The 15367-nt window shown below is 43.0% G+C and overlaps 1 protein-coding gene across 1 annotated transcript in view; it reads right to left on the bottom strand.

Annotated features, from left to right (window-relative positions):
- The window catches only part of LOC130108245 (tubby-related protein 1-like), a 32170-nt gene extending 18251 nt beyond the window's left edge, over positions 1-13919 (bottom strand). Inside the window, exons 1-2 of the mRNA XM_056275119.1 lie at positions 13910-13919; positions 12784-12948 (exon numbers count right to left, since the gene is read on the bottom strand). Of these exons, the coding sequence (XP_056131094.1) occupies positions 12784-12948; positions 13910-13919 (175 nt within the window). The remainder of the gene's footprint in view (positions 1-12783; positions 12949-13909) is intronic.
- Positions 13920-15367: the final 1448 nt, after the last annotated feature.

Genomic DNA, 15367 nt, shown 5'->3' with positions numbered 1-15367 from the left:
GATATTTGAATATTCATAGATTATGAATTTCTCAGTGAGGGACAAAGACTAGATGTGCCTCCAGCCCCTTTTCAGAGTTTTTATGTGTGTGTGTGTATATATATATATATATATACATATATAATACATTTTATGTGGAAAAACCGTGTTAAAGAATCACAAAGTTGAATCAGTTCATCTGGACACAATGTTTATTGAGAGAGAAATGTTTCATCACTCATCTAAGTGACCTCTTCAGTCTCAGCTGACCGCAGGTATCCCCAAAATAAACGATAAACAATACAGTGAGTGGCATAATGACCGAAAACAACGATCGGTTTCATATGTAAATTTCCATGACCATTAACTAGAGTTTCAATGGCAATGTGTACCATTCACAGAGAAACGCTACGTCTCAGTTGTTTTCAAAGCTCAAATCATGCTCCTTGGTCCACCCCAAAGATCGGGTCCCCCAGTACAAACAGAGCTATGTAATGTACACTTTTAAGTGCTGGTATGATTGCTGTGACTTGTATATTGGGGAAACCAAACAGATACTGGTCAAGATCATAGCATAACACAGAAGAGCTAACATGTCAGGCCAGGACTCCACAGCCAGTGGCCTCTCTTTCAAGGATGAGGATTTGCACATCTTTGATAGGGATCAATACTGGTTTGAAAGAGGCCATCTATGTGAAGAGGGAACGACTATCCCTGAACTGATGGGGGTGGGGGGCCTACGAGTACATCTGTCGCCATCTTGTAATGCCGTGATTGCAACCATTCCCAAATCCTCTGTGAATACACATTGCTATTGAAACTCTAGTTAATTGTCATATCAATTTGCATATAAAACCGATTGCTGTTTGTCGGTTGTATGCCACTGTATTGCTTATAAGGGTTGGGGATACCTGCAGTCATTTGAGACAGAAGAGGTCACTTAGATGAGTGATGAAACGTTTCTCTCTCAATAAACATTTTGTCCAGATGAACTGATTCAACTTTCGGTGATTTTCTTACCTGGATAATTTAGCATGCGTAAAGACAGGTTAAACGATATATTAATCATCTCAGAGCATTTTTAAACGTGTCTGGAGGGATACTTTAAACAAAAAGAAGCAACGAGCACTATTCCAGCCATTAGGAGGGACAATGGGCTTCTTCTGTCTGATTATTGGGATTTTAGAGACTTTTATGTAAAACTTTATTTCTTTGAGTCAAAGGTGAACAAAAAAGAAATTTCCTTTCAGTTAACTCTCAATCTTCCATTGTTGTCAGAGGACCAGCTTGCACATCTTGACTCACCCATTACAATTGAGGAGATAACTGACGTTATCAAGCATCTACTGTCAAGTAAAGCGCGAGGTTTGGATGGCTTCACAGCCGAGTTTTACAAGGCTTACACCGAGGAACTAGCACCATTACTCCTAGACACTTATAATGAAGCCCTAGAGAAGGGAAAACTGTTTCCCTCTCTATCTGACGCCATTATTACACTTATTCTGAAAGGAGGGAAGGAGCTTTTGGGTTGTAAAACCTAAAATCATTAGTTTTGACTTCACGTGACTAAGATATTATCTTAAAATTTTAGCTAACCGTCTGGACAGGGTTATAACCTCCTTGATCTATCCTGGCCAGATTGGCTTTATACGGTCCCGCTTTTCGCCAGACAACTTCAGAAGACTTTTCAATATCGTGTGTCTTACTCAGGATAACACTTCTATGGCTGCCATCTAATTGGATATTGAAACGGCATTTGACAGGGTGGAGTGCCAATATTTGCTCTCCACCGTGGAATGTTTTGGTTTCAGCAAGAAGTTCATAGATTGGATTAGTCTCATATACACTTATCCCATGGCATCTGTGCTTACCAATGGCACCATCGCTCCTTCATTTGAACTAGGAAGGGACATTAGATAGGGCGACCTTCTCTCCCCTCTGCTTTTTGCAGTCACATTGAAAGAGTTCGCAGTGGCTATCCGTAGAGAGCCTACATTTCCGGGCATTCAGATAGGTGACAAATGTCATAAACTGATGCTGTATGCGGCTAGCATTCTTTTGTTTGTCTCAGATTCTGAATGCTCTCTTTCCTCTCTATCTAAAATTATTGACAAGTTCTTATCCATTTTGGGTTATAAAGTGAACTGGACAAAGTCTGAGGCTCTTCCTCTTACACAACATTGTCCCAAATTCCTTGTCCAATCAGGTACTTATGCTTGGCCTAAAAATGGCATTAGATATTTTGGTATAACCCCCCCTACCCCCATTGTCTGATTTGACAAAAATAAACTTTTTTTGGGGGGGGGGGGTTCTCCTTTTTTCTCCTCAGTTGTACTTGGCCAATTACCCCACTCTTCCAAGCCATCCCGGTCGCTGCTCCAACATCTCTGCCGATCCAGAGAGGGCTGCAGACTACCACATGCCTCCTCCGATACATGTGGAGTCACCAGCTGTGTCTTTTCACCTGACAGTGCGGAGTTTCGCCAGGGGGACATAGCATGTGGGAGGATCACACTATTCCCCCCAGTTCCACTTCCCTCCTGAACAGGCGCCCGGACTGACCAGAGGAGACACTAGTGCAGCAACCAGTACACATACCCACATCCGGCTTCCCACCCGCAGACACTGCCAATTGTGTCTGTAGGTACGCCCAACCAAGCCGGCAGTAACACGGGGATTCAAACCGATGATCCCCTTGTTTGTAGGCAATGGAATAGACTGCTACGTTACCCATACACTGACAAAAATAAACCTTGACCCTCTATTGGACAGACTGTGGGCTGATGTAGGGTGATGGTCTCCATTGTGTCTCTCTATGTGGGGGCAAGGCAAACATCATTAAAATGAATTGTGCTTCGAAATTTAACTACCTGATGCAGGCTGTCCCAGCCCAGATTTCACTTCATTACTTTAAACAATTTGATCAACTTTGTAATAAATTCTTTTGGAATAACAAACATCCCAGAATCTACCACTACTACTACTGCAGCTGCTACTGCTACTACTACTACTACTACCCATATCACTCCTATGCTTGCGTCCCTACCCTTGCTCCCTATTATATTTTGAATTGATTTTAGAATTTTATTGCTCACTTTTAAGGGTTTAAATGGTCTTGCTCCTACCTACATTTCTGATTTATTGACCTGGTGTACACCCTCTCGACCATTAAGCTCTGCTGGCGGAGCCCTGCTAGTTATTCCCATGTCTCGGTTTTTCACAAAGGGTGATCGGGCCTTTGCTGTTAGAATTAAGACTAACCAAGTCTCAGTCTTCTTTTAAATCTCATCTTAAAACTTTTCTTTTTATGACTTTTACAAATGTTTGATATTGTTTTTATTTATTTATACTGTTTTTATTTTTACTCTTATTTGGTCTTATTCTTAGTTTTGCCTTGTCTGGTTTCATTTCTTTGTAAAGTACTTTGTAACATTTTAGAAAAGTGCTATATGAATAAAAGGTAACACTTTAGTATGGGGAATGTAGTCACCATTAATTAGGTGCTTATTAGCATGCAAATTAGCAACATATTGGCTCTTAATTGGTCATTATTACGTACTCATTAATGCCTTATTCTGCATGGCCTTATTATACAACCAGTAAGCCATTAACTATGAGTTTTCCCTCTATAACCTCAGAATTATTGCTTATTAGTAGTACCATCTCAATATGCTTTGCTTAGTATGGACTTTATAAGGTGGTAGTACCACAAGAAGAGTTATTCTCCCTTACTAACACTTAATGAATATGGTCTGTTCTTACATAACAAAACACAAAACTACAAGTGTTAATAGTGTTAAATTACTGTAAATTAAGTTTTTGTTACTTAGAATATGTTCCCCATACTAAAGTGACATCTTGATCATTACTAATTCACTAGTAATTAAGTTTTTTATGTTCCCCATACTAAAGTGTTACCGAATAAAATTATTATTGTTATTACTACTACTCTTGGCTGCTGCCATTAGGGGCCGCCACAGCGGATCATCTGTTTCCATCTCTTCCTGTCCTCTGCATCTTCCTCTGTCATGCCAGCCACCTGCATGTCCTCCTTGCATAAACTTGCACGTCCATAAACCTCCTCCTTTGCCTTCCTCTTTTCCTCTTCCCTGGCAGCTCCATATTCAGCATCCTTCTGCCAATATACCAGCATCTCTCCTCCGCACATGTCCAAACTATCTCAATCTTGCCTCTCTTGCTTTGTCTCCAAACCGTCCAATCTGAGCTGTCCCTCTAATATACTCATTCCTTATCCTGTCCTTCTTCGTCACTCCCAGTGAAAATCTTAGCATCTTCAACTCTGCCCCCTCCAGCTCCGCCTCCTGTCTTTTCGTCAGTGCCACCATCTCCAAACCATACAATATATCTGGTCTTACTACCATCTTGAAAACCTTCCCTTTAACTTTCATTGGTACCTTACTGTTACAAATCACTCCTGACACTCTTCTCCACCCTGCCTACACTCTCTTCCACGTTACTTTGAACAGTTGACCCCAAATATTTAAACTCATCTGCCTTCATCACCCTACCCCTTGCATCCTTACCATTCAGCTGTCCGCCCTCTTGTTCACGCATATGTATTCTGTCTTGCTTCTACTGACTTTAATTCCTCTTCTCTCCAGTGCGTATCCTCCACCTCTCCAGGCTGTCCTCAATCTGCACCCTACTCTCGCTACAGATCACAATGTCATCTGTGAACATCTTGAGTCAGGGGTGGGCAATCTTACCCAGAAAGGGCCAGTGTGGGTGCAGGTTTTTGTTCCAACCAAGCAATTACACACCTGTGTCTCCTAATCAAGTGCGTGATTTTTTTTCGTACCCGTTTTCAGTGGCGTTATTATTTTTCCCACCTGGATTCCGGGAAGACCCGCCCCTACTCTATCTCTGATTGGCTAACCCTAACCCCACCCTTAACCAACCTAACCAACGGAGGCAACGAGTACTAGCCAATCAGAGGCAGAGTTCCTGGAAAACGGGTGCGAAAAAAATCACGCTAATCAAGTTCCTTAGCAAAGACTCTACTGGTTGATTAGTGGGATCAGGTGTGTAACTGCTCGGTTGGAACAAAAACCTTCACCCACACCGGTCCTTCCTGGATAAGATTGCCCACCCCTGATCTGAGTCCATGGAGACTCATGCCTGATCCCATCCATCAACCTGTCTGTCCATCACCATTGCTGATAAGAAAGGGCTCAGAGCCAATCCTTGATGTAATCCCACCTCCACCTTGAACCCATCTGTCATTCCAACCGCACACCTCACCACTGCCACACTGCCCTCATACATATCCTGTACCACTCCTACATACTTCTCTGCCACTCCCGACTTTCTCATACAATACCACACCACTCTCGGTACCCTGTCATATGCTTTCTCTAAATCCACAAAGACACAATTTAACTCCTTCTGACCTTCTCTACATCAACATTCTCAAAGTAAACATTGCATCTGTAGTTCTCTTTCATGGCATGAAACCATACTGCTGCTCGCTTATCATCACCTCTCCTCTTAACCTAGCTTCCACTACTCTTTCCCATATCTTCATGCTGTGGCTGATCAATTTTATACATCTGCAGTTGCTACAGATCTGCACATCACCCTTATTCTTCAGAATCAGTACCGGCATGCTTCTCCACTCATCAGGCATCCTCTAACTTTCCAAGATTATGTTAAACAATCTTGTTAAAAACTCCACTGCCATCTCTCCTAAATACCTCCATTCCACAGGTATGTCAAGCATCCCAGAATTAACCTGCAAAAACTGTAGAGGCCAGTGGACAGTGGAGGCCTTGGTGTCCTTGTGTGCCTAAGTTGTTATTTTATCATTACGCTTTCACTCTTTGGCATATGGCACCATGCCCCCCGTGGTTCCATCTTGAAAGTATCATTTGCACCCCTCTTATTCTCGTGAACTATATCACAGCTAATCTAGCCAAACAGAATCGGTCACATCCTATTTTGTCCCATATTCACTGGGTTTGGAAGAGAATAGCTCAAATCTTCAAATTTGAATCCTATCTCCACAGGTCTACTGGGACTGACTAAATTCCAGTCTCTGTATTAATAAATCACCCTTTGTCTGAAAGTCCTGGTTTCAAAAAGGTATCACATAGGGGTGGGGGAAAAAACGATTCATGTCAGAATCACGATTCTGAATACATTCACAAATTCCAAAAATCGATTTTTTAAAACCTTTTTTCCAGTCCTAAGTATTATCCTCGCTGTTGGCAATATTGACTTGCTGTGCACCTGTTTTGGCTTCCGGAAAACACGACAGTGGCTAGTCAGTCTCTGCTAACCTTAGCTCTTGGTAGCCTTTCTAAAAATGGAGCAGCAACAAATTCAAGTCAAGTCAATTTTATTTGTATAGTCCAATATCACAAATTACAAATTTCCCTGAGTGGGCTTTACAGCAGCTAGTCCCTTCATCAGTGAAGGCAAGCGTTTTGGGCGCATTTTGGATTTTACAATCTCCCGGGGAAGAAGGAGCTTGACATGACTCATTCAATAATTATGCAAGATTTGCAAAGTTAAGTATTTCAGGAACACTACAAATGTTAGGTCTCACATCATACGCCATCACCCAGAGTTGAATGAAGTGGAACAGCAACCTCCTGCAACTTTTAACAAACAACCAATACACAGGGCACCACTTTACCAAACTCCCAGCCAATTTTGAACGGGCAAACCCCCCCCCCCCAAAAAAAAACTAGATCCATCACCTGTTTCATTTCAAAAGACCTGCGCCTCTACAGGGTAGTCGACAATGAAGGCTTTAGATTTATGATCCAGACAATTGAGCCAAAGTATGACATACCATCACATCGTTTTTTTTACTGAGAAATGTTAGGATTGCCTTTGTGTGTTCACATTATTGCAATCAATTGATATAACTTTTTCGAATATAAAAACCACATAATCTTATACAGACTTTAGTCTGCTTTCATGCCATAATTTGCCACGCTGCCTTTCTTAGCGCACAGCAGACTGGAGTAGATCGTGAAATTAGTACCCCTATGTACCAAATCTAGAATCAAGTTTGAATCGGGAATTCTTTTGAATCGAAAATTGATTTTGAATCAAATCATGACCATGAATCAAATCAGGATCATGACATCCCTCTCCCCAGCAATGCCCTCCAGCTCCTCCTGGGGGATCCCAAGGCGTTCCCAGGCCAGATTGGACATGTAGTCTCTCCAGCGAGTTCTGGGTCTATCCCATGGTCTCCTCTAGTTGGACATGCCCGGAAAACCTCCAAAAGAAGGCACCCTGGAGGCATCCTAATCAGATGCCTGAACCACCTCAACTGGCTCCTTTTGACGCGAAGGAGCAACGGCTCTACTCTGAGCTCCCTCCAGATGTCCGAGCTCCTCACCCTATCTCTAAGGTTGAGCCCAGACGCCCTACGGAGGAAACTCATTTCAGCCACTTGTATCCACAATCTCACCCTTTTGGTCACTACCCAAAGCTCATGACCGTAGGTGGGGGTTGGAACGAAGATTGACTGGTAAATTCAGAGCTTTGCCTTCCGGCTCAGCTCCTTCTTCACCACAACGGTCCGGTACACCGTCTGCATTACTGCTGATGCTGCACCAATCCACCTGTCAATCTCCCGCTCCATCCTCCCCTCACTCGTGAACAAGACCCCTAGATACTTGAACTCCTTCACATGAGGCAGGATCTTGTATCAGGATGAAAAATTAAAATCTTTTCAAGCACTTGGACAGGAATTCGTCTTCCAATCAATTTTGGAAGTATTTGCAGTTAAGAGACCTACTGGTGCAAACTATTGGCTCCCCTTCAATAGGCCCATCTAAGGTTGATACGCCAGAGAAGGTCCTAAACCTTTTTAGACTTGATCATGAAGCTTCTGCCTGCTACTCCATGATCCATACGGCCTCGAATTCCAATATATTGTGCCTTAAATGGACATGGGAAACTGACAAATGTATCATTTACAGAGACAGAATGGGGAAGAATTCTTAGGGATGGGGAAAAAAATGTCAAGGGAACTGTGAACAAGACTGACTGATACAATTCATAATTATAAATAGAGTCGACTGGCTGCCATCCAGGCCACATAGAGTAGGTTTGGTAGACAGCTCAGAGTGCTGGAGGTGTCTTCACAAGATGGTAGTTTAGTTCACATGCTTTATTTAGACTTGCCCAAAAATTCAGGAGTTTTGGTCTGCTATACATATCATTTTGGAAAAAATTACCGGCCTAGATATCCCTTTCTCCCACAGTCTGTTTATTTTGGGTGACCCCTCTGCATTAAGGGACCCGACTCCACCACTTACTGATTGGATCCATACCACCCTTATGTTAGGATGGAAACTTAAGGTCAAAGAATTGAGAGTCTCCTCTGCACCAGCACCATCTTTGTGGCACACTTACCTTGGTCAGCTTCCCTAGAACAATTATAGGCTGCTTGATAAGAGGGCGGTTTATCACCTGAAGTGGGGCAGTACCACTCGTGTTGAGCATTAATGGCTTTTCCCGCTTTTAAAAATAGCAGTATACCATCATATAAAATGCGAATAACTGAGGGGTACATTTTATGAAAATACTGGTTGACAAGCAATGCTGTAAACTTTTAAGCATCTCTTGCATCACTTTTATTTTATCTTGTGTGTGTGTGTGTGTGTGTGTGTGTGTGTGTGTGTGTGTGTGTGTGTGTGTGTGTGTGTGTGTGTGTGTGTGTGTATATGCTGGCTGATGATTGCTTATGGCATTAAAAAGGCTTGCACTGTCTCAAAGAATTTACTTGACTCACTGGATTATACGTATGTCTGTGGTCGTGTTTGTATTTATTATAATTTTCCTTTTTTTTATTTCCCATGCCAGCTTGATATTGTGATTTGTGATGGAAATATTTGTGCATGTTTTGTTTATCAGAAAAGACAAACTATTAATCATAAAAAATGAGACACACAGCAAAAAACTGAATACAGCAGTATTCCCTCTGGTTTTAAAATTCAGTGAAAATACCCAGTTACCGTTTGTCTTCTTGGATGCACTTCTTGTTTTCTTCTTTTCTTTTTCTGTCAGTTTGGGATCACTCTTCCCTTCTTTGCTGTTCTTTTTCTTCACTGCTTTTCCATCTGATACAGTGACGGCAGACAAGATGAAAAAGTGGACTGGTCTGTTTACTGGTAGTCATGTTGAAGAATTAGGACAACTAGATTTGACTTTACGTCTAATGCTAATACCATTGGTAATATTATACATATTATTATAATTTAAAACATGTATATTCGTGTATAGATGAGAGAAATGGTGCTGACCTTTGGTGTGAGTGGTATCCTCTCCTTTTGAGGCCTGCCCACCATTTTTCAATTTGCTCCTCTTGGGTTTGGCCTCAGCTCCATTGGCGTATGTAGCATCATCGTTACATGTCCTGTTTGTTTTCTGTGGGATGCAAGATGTTTGTTTCCATAAGTACTGTAGATTTGCCATAACTTGAGGTTCTCCATTTTGAAGGCGATATGCATTTCATTATGAGAGAGGGAGCGAAGTAGACTAGAAGGATCATATTTGGCCTGCTGGTTGGGTCGGGTATTAATAGATACTCGGGATTTTCACTAACTGGATTAACCTGTTGTTGTCTCTACAAGAAAAGAAGACGATCTAGATAAGTGGCTGGATAAATGAGACATTAACAGGATTGACCTAAACTCAAAGAGCTGGCTGGGTTAGAAAGACAGACTGGAGTTTACTCCATCTCTCATCATTAAGTCTTCTTATTAAGAAATACTGTGTAAAGGGTTGTTATAATAGAATCACAGTTTATACCTATTCCTGAGAAACTAGGGGAACGAATAAAAGAAGAGGGATGAGTACACATTTATCAATGAATTTTGAATTGCTCATGTTACAACAGAAGAGTGTCAAACTGAGGTTTGCTATGTATAGAGCAGGGCATTCACCAAACTTAATTAAGCAGAATTTGGATCCAAGATTTTCTTAATTATTACTTTATATAGTACCTATACTTCTCTAATTGTGTTTATGATTAGTAAAAGTAGTCCTATTCTAAGCTTAACAAACTTGTAAATACTTCATGATGATTTATGAAGGATTTGGTGAAAGTTTAGAGCTTTTTTCACACGAAAACACACATTATATTTACCCAAAGACACTTCATATTTATTTAACAAAACCCAACATGAGGTAAATTACTTTTTTTGTGTGGACACATTTCATTTTCAACGCTGGAAACGAGCTTGTTCCCTCATTCCGACATTGTATTCCGCTTCCGGTGTGGGAAGATGGTGACGCAAATTCGCGCTGGCAGCGGCCTCACCCATTACCAATATGGGAAGATGGCAGTGCGAATTTACCTTTGCGGCGGCCCCACCCAGTACCGTCCATGCAGTGTCTTTGTCCAAGTCTACGTCTAAGTTTGTCTTCGTTTGATGGCTGGGAGAGCTGGCGCTGGATCAGCTGGGAGAGTTTGGTCTGCTGCATCCTGTGGACCCAGGACCACAGCACTGCCTGGAGCTGTGCCCGAAGAGGAAACCCCGAGGGCGGTCTGATAGGATGCGGAAGCGGGGCAGGCTAAGCTAGCTGCTAGCCCATGCAGACCGGCAGTTCCAATAACATCAAGGGCGGTCTGGCGGCAGCGTTGCTGACATTACTGACGTTGTGTCAGCAAGCCCATAGGATTATCAAAGACCCCAGACACCCCAACTATGGACTGTTCCTGCTGCTACCATCAGGCGAGTGGTACTGCAGCCTCAAAGCCCGGACCAGTAGGCTCCAGAACAGCTTTTTCAACCTAGCAACCAGGCTTTTGAACAAAGACCATTGAAAGACGCTAAGTCTGGTGCTGGACCGATGGTACTGACCTATGGTCTTCAGCGGATCATCAGTTTACACACACACACACACACACACACACACACACAGCACCTTACATCACACACTTATTAGGGGTCCAAGCAGCGAAGCTGCTGGAACCCTATTGTATTTGTTAGGATTGTTATTATTTTTCTCCGCTAAAAGTGTGTGAGGCTCAGCAACCGTAAGTCCTAGACCAACCAACTTTGGTACGTGGATTCCTATGGCCCCCCACTACTCAGGCACCACAAATCACCTATGTCAGCCAGATGGTGGCGCTATAACAAAGGGTCATGCGTAATTCCCACACCATAAGTCAGATCAACACAAAACTGCACAGACCTATGCATCTGAATGTGCTCTACAACTTTGTTATGGGGACCACATATGTCAGCCATATATATATATGATATGATATATACGATGTATATATTTTGACTTGTATTAGTTTGGGCACGGTTTCTCAGCTAAAAGTGTCTGAGGCTCAGCAACCATAAGTTCTAGACCAACCAAATTTGGTAGGTGCATTCATACGGCCCCCCACTACTCTGGCACTACAAATCACCCATGTCAGCCAGATGGAGGCGCTATAACAAAGGGTCATGCTTAAAAGGCCATAACTCCCACAGCATAAGTCAGATCAACACAAAACTTAATCGACCCATGCATCTCAATGTGCTCAACAACTTTACTATTGGGACCACCTATGTCAGGCATATAGTTTGCCCGCTATTTTGACTTATTTGGTGTGGAAGCGCTGCAGCTCTACATACCACACGCCAGGACACCTGGGTTTAACGACATACGTTTTCTTTTTACGGCAGTCGGCTAGGACGCAAGAAATCAGACACCGTCTGGTCCAGTTTTGGAAACTCTGGCACATGTTTCTGAAGCAATGGAAGTGTTACGACATTTTAAAAAATTACGGTAATCGTCTAGGACACAGGCGACCCAAGTAATCCGACATTGTCATATCTAGTTGGAAACTCAGGTAGGCTACTGTTTCTGAAGCAAGATTCCTCAATCTTTATTACATTACCAACAGCGGTTTAGTTTCATGTTGAAACGGTAGTCTATTACAGGCTAGCTGTATAAAGGCCCCTACGTATCATAGCGTTAATTATTTACGTTGGGTGAAGGTATATGATCATGAGGACAAAACCATTCAAATTGCTCCATAGGGGGCGCAACAGTGCCAATGCTTGGACCCCTCCCAACGCCGCTTGCGGCTTTAATTTATTATTGTTACTGCTTTTTTGTTCTGTTTTGTTGTTATTTTATTACTATTGTTGCTGCAGTGTTGAGGAGCCGAAACTCAAGAATTTTACTCTTTTGCTCTTATAATGAGACGTAACAAATAAAGATTCTTGAATCTTGCCTTGACTGTGTTTTTAGTGTTGTCGTATGGAGTGCGGGAAGGTGTGTCGAAGGTGTCTGGCTGGGCGAGCTGGCGCTGGATTGGCTGAGGGAGCTTGGTCTGCAGCATCCTGTGGGCCCAAGGACCACGGCCCTGACCTGAGCTGCACCCGAAGAGGAAACACCGAGGGCGGTCTGACAGGACGTGGAAGCAGGGCAGGCTAAGCTAACTGCTAGTCCATGCAGACCTGCAGTTCCGACAGTCATCCTGGCAGGTGTTCGTTCTCCTGGACAGTGATTTTTTTCTAGTTTAGTTTAGATATATGTGTTAGTTTGGATATATGTGTTCTTGTAGTTCTTGTAGTTTTTGAATATGTTTTGTCTGTGTGTTGCACTGCTGTGGGCTGGGGGAAACCATGTTTCGTTTCATTTCATGTGCACAAGTGCATGAAATGAAACGACAGATAAAGTGTTCTTGATTCTGATTCTGTAGACTTACACTCAGGTCTCCTACCATGATCTGGTTTATTTTTAATGTTAACCACTTCTGTTGTGGTCCATAAGTTTAGATACCCCTGCTACTCCAACTGCCCCTCCTAACAGTACCTTCTGTGCAGACATGGCTGCTGGGTGGTAAGGTGAAGGTGTCACGCCGGTCGACCGGATTCTCCAAAACAGCGAAGAAGACCTTCGACGTTTGCCGTGTCCGCTGCAGAGCTAAGACGGTTTTCCACGTGGAGAGGAGACTAATAGGATTCTTGGCAAAGCCATCTGTCTCGAGAGGGAATCAGAAGAAGCAAAGTAAACACACTTAAATACACCGATGCCACCCACACACACACACATTAAGATGGATGGATCACTCATGCAAACACACACACTCACACCAACCTGTAGCTATGACTCAAAACGGAGGCAGTCGTATAAAGGGTTTTTCCCCCCTTTCTTCCAGTCATAATGAAAGTTTATATGGTTCACAGGTTCAGTAAATTTTTGCATTGGGACTTTCACCAATTTTGATATTTACATTGTCAAATTGCATATGTACTTTAAGACAGGCATATCCTTATATTTGTTAAAACACTTTTTCTCAACAATGGAGCACGTCTTTGTGAATTTCCCGGTCTCATCTTTGTAATTAAGTAAATACCAATTTACAGAGGGGATTTGACAAAATGTCATTTTCTTGATGAAATATTCTTAAAACATGGCAAACATTTTTCAGTTTTTACCTGTTTTTTCACATATGAGTCTGTTAACAAAATGGCAAAAGATTTTTTTTTTTTTTTAAAAACAACCCTGTAAATGGCCTAGTATTTGTCTTGGACGCTCCATGCCAAACCCATGTCTCTATCTACAAGCCAAGTTTAAAAAAGGGATTTGCATGCAGAGGGTATGGTGATTTGAATAGATGTCAGTTAAAGGTTTTTATTTAGTAAAAATATACATGTTGCAGCAGGTATGTACTGTAAAAAGATACTATTTACTGCTGTATTTTATGAAATGATGGAACTTACTGATGTAAAGTACTACGAGATCTCAAAATGTAGCTGTCCAGCCATTTCCACTCGCCTTAAGTAGAAATAATACAACTGAGCAGTGTGTAATAAGAATTAAACCTCCGCTATGTAAGGAGGCACGTTTATCACAGTTCAGATCAGATAAACATGGGAAAATTGGGCTGACAACAAACAGCAAATCATAACATTAAAATGGCTTGTGGCGTACTTGCCTGAGGTCATGACCTCTTGGAGATGCGTGAGGGGACTTCATATCACATGTGTATCCGCGCTGGTTGTCTTGCTCTAACCATGCAGTCACATCCACCTCCAGTCAGCCATCTCTGTCAAGTGTTTTAGCCAGGAGGTACTCGGCATCTCTCAAAATCACCCCTACATTGCTGCTGTCATCCGAGCCAGCTGGCGACACGTCCGCCATGAACACCGAGAGCTTTAGTGACCCCCGCGTTTCACCTCAGAGAGCTTTAAACCTGTAGTCCCGTAAAAGCCAGTCGCTTAGCCCTTCCTTGCTCATCTTAAACTCCTCATACATAGCCCTGAAAACCTCTTTTGTCCTCAGAGGCAGTAATAGGATTAGGATAAGAGACATTTCAGACCAGCGGTCTCACAGGATTATGGTTCAGTCTGCGATTTCACCTGATGGCAAAAGAAAGCCACAGAAAAAGTCACTGCCATGTGAAAATACATGATGCATTGTGCATACAACCACATACAGTGTTCATGTGCATTTACACGTACTTCACATGGATTCACACGCGCACACACACACACACACACACACATTTCCATTGACCTCTCAAACTTTGTTTCATAAAGTCATTTGGGCGAAAGGGCACATCCCTTAATTGTGGATTTTCTTCAGATTTATATCCCAGTGGTGGCTGTTTCCACTTCACATCAGGTCACACAAGTAAGAAAGGGCTTAGTGTTTATACCGGCCGGATGATGGAAGTTAAATTTAGTTGGATGAGGAGGCTTATGGATAGATGGATGCAGGAAAATAGTTGCACAGATGAGGCTTTGGGTAGTGACTGAAAGGGTGAGATCGCGGATACAAGTGGCTAAAATTAGTTTCCTCCGTAGGGTGTCTTAGCTCAGCCTTAGAGACAGGGCGAGGAGCTCGGACATCCGGAGGGAGCTCAGAGTAGAGCCGCTGCTGCTCCATGTCGAAAGGAGCCAGTTGAGGGGGTTCGGGCATCTGATTAGGACGCCTCCTGGGGCCTTCCTTTGGAGGTTTTCCGGGCACATCCAGCTGGGAGGAGACCCCAGGGTAGACCCAGAACTTGCTGGAGGGGCTGCATGTCCAGTCTGGCCTGGGAACACCTTGGGATCCCCCAGGAGGAGCTGGAGGGCGTTGCTGGGGAGAGGGACGTCTGGAGTGCCCTACTTAGCCTGCTGCCACCGCGACCAGATCCCGGAGTGTGTGTGTGTGTGTGTGTGTGTTTGTTTGTTTAATAAAATATATAGTAAAATCTCCCTCTCACCCTTTTTTGGGTGGTGTATGTCTCCCTCAAGCTTGGGTGCTCTACCAGAGGACTGGGAGTTTGAGGGTTCTGTGCAGTATCTTCGCTGTTCCTAGAACTGCACTCTTCTGGACAGAGACCTCAGATGTTGTTCTTGGAATCTGCTGGAGCCACTCTCCCAGTTGGGGGTCACAGCCCCTAGTGCTG

This window comes from Lampris incognitus, chromosome 2, assembly GCF_029633865.1.
Source record: "Lampris incognitus isolate fLamInc1 chromosome 2, fLamInc1.hap2, whole genome shotgun sequence".
In the NCBI taxonomy this organism is placed as follows: Eukaryota; Metazoa; Chordata; class Actinopteri; order Lampriformes; family Lampridae; genus Lampris; species Lampris incognitus.
Note: the sequence above shows the minus strand (reverse complement) of the source record. Positions and strands in the feature narration are given on the sequence as shown.